We start from the raw sequence: 12314 nt of genomic DNA, 5'->3' as shown, positions 1-12314 counted from the left end.
TTAGAGGTTCAATAAGCCACTACATGTCCAAACGCACTGTAATTAAGACTTTCCCTATAAACAGAGGAGGCTAATACTGGGGGCATTGCTTTATTCCATAGTGAGTGCCCTGTAATCATTCCTGTTCAAACACACCAAACAACACCTTTTGAAATTGTTTTACATAAAATGTTAGTGTTGTCCATAGAAATATTTACTCCTACCTGTCTCATTTAATCCTGAAATGCCATGAATAAATATTTCTAAGTATATGGAATACACAAGTGGTCATACAACTTGAACTGAAGCTTGGATGGTGAGTGAAATGTCAACAAAATACTCATAGAGATTATTCTGAGCAGTGTACCTTGTAACACAGGGACCGAGACTAAAAGGCAAGAAGGGAATCATGGCAGGTACCAGAATCCTAATTGTGATTTGTCTATGCTGTTATATAATAAATGTTCACATCATTATGGGGCATCTTAATTCTAGGAATATTGTGATGACTGTTAGACACTACCTTGGGCATGACTCAATGGGCATGTGTGGCCATTTGAGTTTCAGTTTCAGTATCTTTAGTACAAAGGACACAACTGCTCCATCTAAAGTTCTCCGTATGGAAGGCAGCACAGAGAAGGTAAAAGTGGCAGAAACACAGACTGAATGGTCAAAAGCCTTGGTTAAATCACAGCCATACTATTTCCTCATTATTAGTCCAGGTGAGTTCAATCTCTGGGATTCATGACTCGTGTGAAAATGAAAGACACCAGCTCTCTAGATTTGAGAAGAGACTGCATGGAAACTGTTTTACTGCATTACAGAAGTATTGGTTATTTCAAAACTATTTCTCTTTCTTAGCTGTGCAAAGCTTGTGCCCTGGAATCATGGATGAGGAAAACCAAACTACAACAACTGAGTTTCTCCTACTGGGGTTCTCTGACCTCAGAGCCCTTCAGGGGCCACTGTTCTGGTTGGTACTTCTTGTCTACCTGATAACCTTTCTGGGCAACTCACTGATCATCTTTCTTACCCAAACCAGCCCTGTGCTGCACTCCCCCATGTATTTCTTCCTGCGCCATCTTTCCATGGTGGAGCTTCTCTACACCACAGACATTGTGCCCAGAGTTCTGGCTGACTTGACCTCCTCACATCCCCAGGCCATCTCCTTCAGGAGCTGTGCAGCCCAGATGTACTTCTTCATTGTCCTGGGTATCTCAGAGTGCTGTCTCCTCACAGCCATGGCCTATGACCGTTATGCAGCCATCTGTCAGCCCCTGCACTACTCTACCCTAATGAACCACCGGGCCTGCATAGCCATGGTGGGAACTTCATGGATCATGGGCATCATCACAGCTACCACTCACTCTTCCCTCATCTTCACTCTGCCTTTCCCTAGCCGCCCCATCATCCCACACTTCCTCTGTGACATCCTGCCAGTACTGAGGCTAGCAAGTGCTGGGAAGCACAGGAGTGAAATTTCTGTAATGACTGCCACAGTGGTCTTTATCATGATCCCCTTCTCTCTGATAGTTACTTCTTATGCCCGCATCCTGGGAGCCATCCTGGCAATTGCTTCTAGCCAGAGCCGCCGCAAGGTCTTCTCTACCTGCTCCTCCCACTTGCTTGTGGTCTCCCTCTTCTTCGGAACGGCCAGCATCACATATATCAGACCCAGAGCAGGCTCTTCTGTCACCACAGACCGCATCCTTAGTCTCTTCTACACAGTGGTCACACCCATGCTCAACCCCATCATCTATACCCTCCGGAACAAAGAGGTGATAGGGGCCCTAAAACACATGAAAAGGCAGGTTCCCTAACCCTAAGGGGAACTGGGGTGCTTTCACTTGTTCAGTGTTCCTGCTCCCAGCATTCAGGTGTTCAGATCAAACTTCAACCTAGCAGGATCCACAAAGAAATGTAAAATAAGTAAGTCCTCCTGGTAGAAGGTGCCGGAATTGAGACATGGATGGCCTGTGTCTTACTTCTTATTCCATATCCCAGATTCACTATTGAAGTGGAATTTATTAAGAAGCATCGGGATATAAGGGATCCTTGCCTTGGGAAAGAAACATTCTCTGAATTGTCTTGAATCCTGGGCAAGGCGACTACTTTGGTCATATCAGTAGCCAGAGAACCATGTAAGTCTGAGGATACTAGTCACATCATTCCCCCTTCCTGTAAAGGGAAGACAGGTTAGTCTGTATGGGGGACTGGAGTTTGAGAAACCATTTTTAAGCGATCCTTCCAACAGCCCTTCTGCTTCATAGACATTCCTCTCTGGGAGGATAACTTAACCAGAGGAATCCTCTGTATGGTCATCTATCTCCTATTTTAAGTTTATTTCCAGAGTCTCCTATTCCCACAAAGTCTTCTTATATCTCTGGGTCTTCTCAAAAGCAATTCTTTTAAAACTTAGCCATATACATCTTAGCCATCATGTCCACCTAGCAAGTTTTCATTCATCTTGTAATGTTCAACTATTCCTCCTTCAAATTTGTTACATCAATGCATCTAATTACTCTTATGCCTCAACCATTATAAACCTTTTCCAATAAATTGTAATTATATTTTGTGTTTATTTACTTACAACATATGGGAAATGATAATATTTGAATGTCACTTAAGGGAAAACTGAAATAGCTTTTAAAATCCAGTACATTCTTCACTTCATAGTTATAAGGAAAATAAAATACACAATAGTAAGGAAATCTTTTAATGATTTTTTATAAAACTTCCCCCAAAATCTTGCCTCTCTTTTGTTTGATATTTTGTACTTCAAAATTTCAAAACATCACTTCTTTGGTATATACCTAAGTGTTAGGTCAGCATATCCCAAAGAAATACCTGTACATGTGTTTATTGTAACACTATCCATAATAGATAAAAATCAATTGAGATATACATCAACAGGTGAATGGATAAATAAAATGTAGTATATATACACAATGGAGCTCTACTCAGACATAAAAAATAAAACTGTGCTATTTGTAGGAAAATGGATATTACTGAGGATCATCATGTTAAGGAAAATAAGCAAATTTCAGATAAATACATACTTTCACATACAGAATATGACCTTTATAAGTAAGACATTAAAATAAAGATAGAACCATTTGGAAGGAGAAAAGGTACCATCAGTTGGAGGAGACAACAGACAGTAATGGGAGAAGTGAATATGATTAAAGCATATTATACACATATTTGAAAATGTTGTAACGAAATGCATTTTGTACAAAAATATGATAATCAAAAAGATATAAAACTTGTTAAGAGAAAAATTTTGTATGTTTAAAATATAACGACTACTTACAAGGTCTTAAATTTCCTCTTACATCAAAGAACATTCACGAATATTGTGAGTTATTACTACCAATTACTCTTGCATTCTGCATGCTTCTCTCTCTTTTTAAAAAAAGATTTATTTATTATTATGTTTATGTACAATGTAGCTATCTTCAGACACACCAGAAGAGGGTGTCAGATCTCATTACGAATGGTTGTAAGTCACCATATGGTTGCTGGGATTTGAACTCAGGACCTTTGGAATAGCAGTCAGTGCTCTTAACCGCTGAGCCATCTTTCCAGTCCTTGTATGCTTCTCTTGATTTGCTTTTTGATTTACCAGGAGTTTTGTTTTCTTCTGTCCATAAAGGCAGTCCTCTTGCATATAATAAGTAATACAGTTCGCTGTGGACACCAATTCATTTAAAAATAGTTCTTGCTTTTAATTTTAAGTGTGATGGGAGTTATCTTGAGACATAATTAATATGCAAGAAACTGCATTTAAGGTGCATAATTTGTTAAGTTTAGATATTTGTATACATCCACCACCATAACAATTAAATTGATAATATTCATAAGCTTCAAAACCCACAACGTCTCCCATTTTTCATTGTTTTGTAATTTAGAAAAAAATATTTAACACAAAATTTACACAATGTTAACTTAACCAACTGATACAACCATTGGCCAGAAATGTTCAATTTCTCTAATTCCTCACATATGGCAACTACCATTCTATCCTCTGCTCTGAGCTGGATGCAGTGACTCCTGCATTACTTACCAGTCTGTGACAGGACTGTTTTGTTTAGAAACATATTCAAGTTTGTTTGTGTGTTGCATATGTCAAGATTCCCTAATAACTCAAGACTATTATTCCACTTTATGTATTTCATACATTTTCTTTTCAAATTATTTCCTTTTATATTATACTATTATTTTTTCACTAATCTGCAGACATACATTTTGGTTATTTCTATATCTGCCTAGTGTAAATGATGATAAAATATGCATGTACAAAAATGCCTGTTGAAAGTCATTGTTTTAGTTCTTTTGAAAATATATCCAAGGTGATATTTCTGGGTCATATAGTATTTCTGTTATTATCTTCCCATTAACAGTGTGTATGTTGTTAGTAATTGGTTGCTTGTTGTCATTATTGTCCCTGAGACAAAGTCAAACTATATTTTCACACCAGCCTGGAACTTACGCTCCTTCAACTTCAGCCTCCCCAAAATCTGAGGTTCCAGGTATCAGCATTGTGCCACCATCACATTCATGTTTCTAATTTGTATTTTACCAATGATAAGAGATTTTATAAAATGTCTCCAAGGCAAGGTGACTCTCTAAATATATTCAATCCCACTTCCTGCTTTAACAATTTATCGATGTAATTATGTAAATACTGTAAATAGTCAATGTTCTAACAATATAACATCCTATTACATTGATATGGTTCCTGGAATAGTTCAGAAACTAGCTGCTCACCTATTATGTATTTGAGTATTCTCTCCCGCTCCATAAGTTGACTTTTTCTCTATTGTTTGATTTAATATACAGAATCTTTTCAGTTTGTTGTTTACACATTTGTGTATTTTTGCTAAGCTTATATATTACAAACAAAACACTAGTAAGCTTACTTTTATGAAGCTTTCTTCATGTATTTTTTTCCTAGAAATTTCCATATATGTGCTAAGTTTTAGCTTTTCATCTATTTTACAGGAGGGGCGTGCACAAAGACTCTGCACCCTGATAGAGTACTCTTTTCTTTACATTTATATATCCCTTGGTTTGTGCCTAATTTTTCCTTACATATTATATTATTTGTTTAAACTATTTATTTACTTACTATAATTTACTTCTTAGTTTTATTATCATTTAAAATGTAAGATAAATACCCAATTTCATTTCTTTGTATGTCAATATCCACTTTTCTCAACTCTACTTGTCATAGAAATGAGCCCTTCTCATTGTGGATTCTTGGTAACTTGTCAAAGATCAGTTTCCTGTGCATTCATGAAAATATCTAATTATATATATATATATATGACTTAATGATGATTCTATAAGAGTTCCTAAAAGTATTTCAGTGATTAATTAAGCTCTTTTATAGTGGGAATGCTATTGAGTCCTTTTCTTTTCCTTTTTCTTTTTTTTCAATTTGTTAATAACAGAATTCTTTTTTTTAAATTTTTTTCCAATTTTTTATTAGGTATTTTCTTCATTTACATTTCAAATGCTATTCCAAAAGTCTCCTATACTCTCCCACCACCCTGCTCCCCTACCCACCCACTCCCACTTGGGCCCTGGTGTTCCCCTGTACTGGGGCATATAAAGTTTGCAAGATCAAGAGGCCCAATGATAGGCGGCTAGGCCATCTTCTGATACATATGCAGCTAGAGACACGGGCTCTGGGGGTACTGATTAGTTAATAATGTTGTTCCACCTATAGGGTTGCAGATCCCTTCAGCTCCTTGGATACTTTCTCTAGCTCCTCCATTGGGGGCCCTGTGTTCCATCCAATAGCTTACTGTGAGCATCCACTTCTGTGTTTGCCAGGCACTGGCATAGCCTCATGAGAGAGAGCTATGTCAGGGTCCTTTCAGCAAAATCTTGCTGGTGTATGCAATGGTGTCTGAGTTTGGTGGCTGATTATGGGACGGATTACCAGGTGGGGCAGTCTCTGGATGGTGCATCCTTTTGTCTCAGCCCCAAACTTTGTCTCTGTAACTCCTTCCATGGATATTTTGTTCCCAATTCTTTTTTTTTCTAGTTTTAATTCTTTTTTTTTTAATTAGGTATTTTCCTCGTTTACATTTTCATTGCTTTCCCAAAGGTCCCCCATATCCACCACTCTCCAACCACCTACCCACCCACTCCCCCTTTTTGGCCCTGGCGTTCCCCTGTACTGGGGCATATAAAGTTTGCAAGTCCAATGGGCCTCTCTTTGCAGTGATGGCCGACTAGGCCATCTTTTGATACATATGCAGCTAAAGATAAGAGCTCCCTGGTAATGGTTAGTTCATATTGTTGTTCCACCTATAGGGTTGCAGTTCCCTTTAGCTCCTTGGGTAATTTCTCTAGCTCCTCCATTAGGGGCCGTGTGACCCATCCAATAGCTGACTGTGATCATCCACTTCTGTGTTTGCTAGGCCCCGGCATAGTCTCACAAGAGAGAGCTATATCTGGGTCCTTTCAGCAAAATCTTGCTAGTGTATGCAATGGTGTCAGCATTTGGAAGCTGATTATGGGATGGATCCCTGCATATGGCAATCACTAGATGGTCCATCCTTTCGTCACAGCTCCAAATTTTGTCTCTGTAACTCCTTCTATGGGTGTTTTGTTCCCATTTCTAAGAAAGGGTAAAGTGTCCACACTTTGGTATTCGTTCTTCTTGAATTTCATGCATTTGGCAAGTTGTACCTTATATCTTGGGTATCCTAAGTTTCTGGGCTAATATCCACTTATCAGTGAGTACATATTGTGTGAGTTCCTTTGTGATTGGGTTACTTCACTCAGGATGATACCCTCCAGGTCCATCCACTTGCCTAGGAATTTCATAAATTCATTTTTTAATAGCTGAGTAGTATTCCATTGTGTAAATGTACCACATTTTCTGTATCCATTCCTCTGTTGAGGGGCATCTGGGTTCTTTCCAGCTTCTGGTTATTATAAACAAGGCTGCTATGAACATAGTGGAGCATGTGTTCTTCTTACTGGTTGGGACATCTTCTGGATATATGCCCAGGAGAGGTATTGCGGGATCCTCCGGCAGTACTATGTCCAATTTTCTGAGGAACCGCCAGACTGATTTCCAGAGTGGTTGTACAAGCTTGCAATCCCACCAACAATGGAGGAGTGTTCCTCTTTCTCCACATCCTCACCAGCATCTGCTGTCACCTGAGTTTTTTATCTTAGCCATTCTGACTGGAGTGAAGTGGAATCTCAGTGTTGTTTTGATTTGCATTTCCCTGATGATTAAGGATGTTGAACATTTTTTCAGGTGCTTCTCTGCCATTCGGTATTCCTCAGGTGAGTATTCTTTGTTCAGCTCTGAGCCCCATTTTTTAATGGGGTTATTTGATTTTCTGGAGTCCACCTTCTTGAATTCTGTATATATATATTGGATATTAGTCCCCTATCCGATTTGGGATAGGTAAAGATCCTTTCCTAATCTGTTGGTGGCCTTTTTGTCTTATTGACGGTGTCTTTTGCTTTGCAGAAGCTTTGCAATTTTATGAGGTCCCATTTATCGATTCTTGATCTTACAGCACAAGCCATTGCTGTTCTATTCAGGAATTTTCCCCCTGTACCCATATCTTCGAGGCTTTTCCCTACTTTCTCCTCTATAAGTTTCAGTGTCTCTGGTTTTATGTGGAGTTCCTTAATCCACTTAGATTTGACCTTAGTACAAGGAGATAGAAATGGATCAATTCGCATTCTTCTACATGATAACCGCCAGTTGTGCCAGCACCATTTGTTGAAAATGCTGTCTTTTTTCCACTGGATGGTTTTAGCTCCCTTGTCAAAGATCAAGTGACCATAGGTGTGTGGGTTCATCTCTGGGTCTTCAATTCTGTTCCATTGGTCTACTTGTCTGTCACTATATCAGTACCATGCAGTTTTGATCACAGTTGCTCTGTAGTACAGTTTTAGGTCCGGCATGGTGATTCCACCAGAGGTTCTTTTATCCTTGAGAAGAGTTTTTGCTATCCTCGGTTTTTTGTTATTCCAGATGAATCTGCAGATTGCCCTTTCTAATTCGTTGAAGAATTGAGTTGGAATTTTGGAATTCTGATGGGGATTGCATTGAATCTGTAGATTGCTTTTGGCAAGATGGCCATTTTTACAATGTTGATCCTGCCAATCCATGAGCATGGGAGATCTTTCCATCTTCTGAGATCTTCTTTAATTTCTTTCTTTAGAGACTTGAAGTTCTTATCATACAGATCTTTCACTTCCTTAGTTAGAGTCATGCCAAGGTATTTTATATTATTTGTGACTATTGAGAAGGGTGTTGTTTCCCTAATTTCTTTCTCAGCCTGTTTATCCTTTGTGTACAGAAAGGCCATTGACTTGTTTGAGTTAATTTTATATCCAGCTACTTTATTGAAGCTGTTTATCAGGCTTAGAAGTTCTCTGGTGGAATTTTTAGGGTCACTTATATATACTATCATATCATCTGCAAAAAGTGATATTTTGACTTCTTCCTTTCCAATTTGTATCCCCTTGATCTCCTTTTGTTGTCTAATTGCTCTGGCTAGGACTTCAAGTACAATGATTCTAAGAAGGGGCGAAGTATCCACACTTTGGTCTTCCTTCTTCTTGAGTTTCATGTGCTTTTCTTTTTTTTTTTTTAATTAATTAATTTATTTTTTATTGTTTAATTAGGTATTTATTTCATTTACATTTCCAATGCTATTCCAAAAGTCCCCCACACCCTCCCCCACCCACTCCCCCACCCACCCACTCCCACTTCTTGACCCTGGCGTTCCCCTGTACTGAGGCATATAAAGTTTGCACGACCAATAGGCCTCTCTTTCCACTAATGGCCGACTAGGCTATTTTCTGATACATATGCAGCTAGAGACATGAGCTCCAAGGGGTACTGGTTAGTTCATATAGTTGTTCCACCTATAGGGTTGCAGATCCCCCCAGCTCCTTGGGTACTTTCTCTAGCTCCTCCATTGGGGGCCCTGTGATCCATCCAATAGCTGACTGTGAGCATCCACTTCTGTGTTTGCTAGGCCCTGGCATAGTCTCACAAGAGACAGCTATGTGTTTTTCTTCAGTGAGAACTCTGTCAGTCTCCTATGTATCACCAATTAATTGCTCTTAGATAGTAACCAGACTTTCTCCTATTCAGAGCACATTCCAAGAGGTTCTAAAACAATTAACCAAAGGTCATAAATAGGAAACTAATGACTTTATTATAGGTGCTAAGACAGAAGATAAAATATTGACTGGGTTTATATATACAAAACTTCACTAATAACTTAGTTATGGTTTTAAACCTTCAATGAACCTGTGGAGCTGTGACAGGTGATGGATGTTTAGCCAGATAACTACTCGTAATGGATATGCATGTAACCATTCTCTGTTGTAAACTTCTATTTCAATTTATGATTTGATTTTTTTGTGTGAACTTTTGATGAACTTTTTAACATGTGATCTGAAAGATGTATAAATACTGAGGACAAAGAGATGAGAGAGGAATTTTTTCCCTTAGGGAAAATTTTTTTCCTTCCCAGCTTAGGATCTTTCTGCTTTTCCCCTTTTTTCTTAGATAGCTTTAATAGGAAACTTTTTAGAACTTAGTAATAAACACAATAATTACTTTTCTTTTTTATTGAATATTTTATGTACTTACATTTCAAATGTTATCCCCTTTCCCAGTTTCCCCTCTGCACACCCCCTCTCCCATTCCCCTCCCCCCTGCTTCTATGAGGATTCGAACCCACCCACCTCACCTTCCCCTACACTGGGGAATTAAGCCTTCACAAGACCAAGGGTTTTTCATCCTCTTGATGCCAAACAATTTCATCCTCTGCTGCATATGCGGCTGGAGCCATGGATCCCTTCATGTGTACTCACTGGCTGGTTATTTAATCCCTGGGAGCTTGGGAGGGGGTGTTGGGGGGAGTGGGTCTGGTTGGTTGATATTGTTGTTCTTCCTATGGGGTTGCAAACCCCTTCAGCTCCTCCAGTCCTTTCTCTAACTCCTCCACTGGGGACCTGTGCTGAGTCCAAAGGTTATCCATTTTTCTTCCTGCAACTTCCAACTAGCAGGCTGAAATTTAGAGCCTCAAAGTTCCTGCTGAGATAAAGCAAAGGCCCCCCACTCCTCCCCAAACACCCCCCCACTCTTCCCCAAACATCCCCCAGTTAGTCTACAGGTGTCAATGACCTAAACCAGCAGCTTTCTATCCTCAGAAAAGAGCAAGTTTTTAGGACTCAGGCCTGGAGGCTCCAAGCACTTACTCAATTAATTTCTTTACAATTCTACTCTTTGTACCTAAAAATCTTAGAATATACCGTATTATCCTTTTTTTCTTTTACTTCATAAGAGTTCTTGCTGTTGAAGAGTAAATAGTTTTAACTGGCAATTGCTGTATTTTCAAAGCAGACCCATATGTTACCTGTGGTCACTTCTGTGTTAATATTATACTCATAGGGTGGTGCTAAAAATCATACCTAGTGCCCTGATCATGTAGACTGAGAGTTTAGCTGCCAAAGTCTGTTTCCAGTCAGTGGGGACAAGTGGCAAAGCAACCTACCTACAGCAGAGTCCCACTTGAACACTGCATTAACTTAAAAACTGACACTAACTTAAAAGATGATACTCACCTTTAATCCCATTACCTTCACGGAAGAGATAGGCAGATTAGTTCAAGGCCAGCCTGATCTACATTGTGAGTCCCAGGGCAACCAGAATTACATAGAGCAATCCTGTTTAGGAAAAAAACCAAAAAAACAAAACAAACAAACAAAAAAAAACTTTGGATGGTTTGCTCAGCCTGCTTTCTTACAATACCCAAGACCACCTGCCCAAGGGATGCACCACTCAGTGTCCTGGGCCCTCCCATGTCTAATATCAGTCAATACAATACCCCCATACCAATCTGGTGAGGTTATTTTCTCAATTGTGGTTCCAAATGTGTACTGAAAAGCTCACATAAAATGAACCAGTACAGAAGGCAATAAGGGTTATTAAAGAGGAAGTAGGAGAGAGAGAGAAAGAAAGAGGGAGAAAGAGGGGGGATATAAAAACATAAATAAATACATCTGAAATATAGCAAACAAAATATTCAGTAAGTCAAATACAAATCAGAGCAGAAAGATTCTCTAGCAAAATAAATCAAGTGGGAGACAAATTATCAGGGCTTGAAGACAATGCAAAAGAACTAGAATATTCTAATCGAGGATGTTGAACATTTTTCAGGTGCTTCTCAGCCCTTTGCTATTCCTCACTTGAGAATTCTTTGTTTAGCTCTGTACCCCATTTTTAATGGGGTTATTTGAATTTCTGGAGTCCAGCTTCTTGAGTTCTTTGTATATATTGGATATTAGTCCCCTATCAGATTTAGGATTGGTAAAAATTCTTTCCCAATATGTTGGTGGCCTTTTTGTCTTATTGATAGTGTCTTTTGCCTTACAGAAGCTTTGCAATTTTATGAGGTCCCATTTGTCGATTCTTGATCTTACAGCACAAGCCATTGCTGTTCTGTTTAGGAATTTTTCCCCAGTGCCCATATCTTCGAGGCTTTTCCCCACTTTTTCCTCTATAAATTTCAGTGTCTCTGGCCTAGTTGGCCATCATTGGGAAGAGAGTCCCCTTTGTCTTGCAAAATTTATATGCCCCAGTACAGGGGAATGCCAGGGCCAAGAAGTGGGAGTGGGTGGGTAGGGGAGCAGGGCAGGGGGAGGGTATAGGGGACTTTTGGGATAGCATTTGAAATGTAAAGGAAGAAAATATCTAATGAAAAAAAAAGAACTAGAATATTCAGGATCAATAAAGATAAAGTGATCTATATTTATGAATAAAGCATGTAAGATCTATAGAGCATTACTAAAATTCCAAATTTACAAAACATGGGTGTACAAGGATTGAAATGCCACTAGAGATGTAAAAAATATAAGCAATAAAACCGTAACAGAAATTTTCTGAAATCTGGGGAAAAGGCTATCCAGAAGCACTTAAAGCAGCAAGCAAACAAGACCCAAAAACTAAACTCATCACAGCAGAACCAACACAGAATGCTGAAGGCTATTGGCTGATTTTGATGTAAAAATGACATTCCTAGCAACGAGAAACTTCAACCAAAGGTGTCCTCAATCAGATTGGTCTGTGAGCATGTCTATGAGTCATTCTCTTTATTGCTGGTTGATATAGGATAGCCTAGCCTGCTGTGGCACCACACACACACATGTGGCACTGGAATGTATAAGAAATGCATGCACCAAACATGATCTGTGGAGCAAGCCTATAGGCAGTGCTTCTTCCTCCTCCTTGGTTTCTGCTTCAAGTCCCTGTCTAGACTTCCCTTGGTGAT

At 39.1% G+C, this 12314-nt stretch overlaps 1 protein-coding gene across 1 annotated transcript; it reads left to right on the top strand.

Annotated features, from left to right (window-relative positions):
• The first annotated feature begins 866 nt into the window (after positions 1-866).
• Positions 867-1799, top strand: Olfr796 (olfactory receptor 796). The gene has a single exon (NM_146931.1). The coding sequence runs from the start codon at positions 867-869 to the stop codon at positions 1797-1799; it is 933 nt and encodes a 310-aa protein (NP_667142.1).
• Positions 1800-12314: the final 10515 nt, after the last annotated feature.

Source organism: Mus musculus, chromosome 10 (assembly GCF_000001635.26).
Source record: "Mus musculus strain C57BL/6J chromosome 10, GRCm38.p6 C57BL/6J".
NCBI lineage: Eukaryota > Metazoa > Chordata > Mammalia > Rodentia > Muridae > Mus > Mus musculus.
This window is presented reverse-complemented; position numbering and strand designations above follow the sequence as displayed.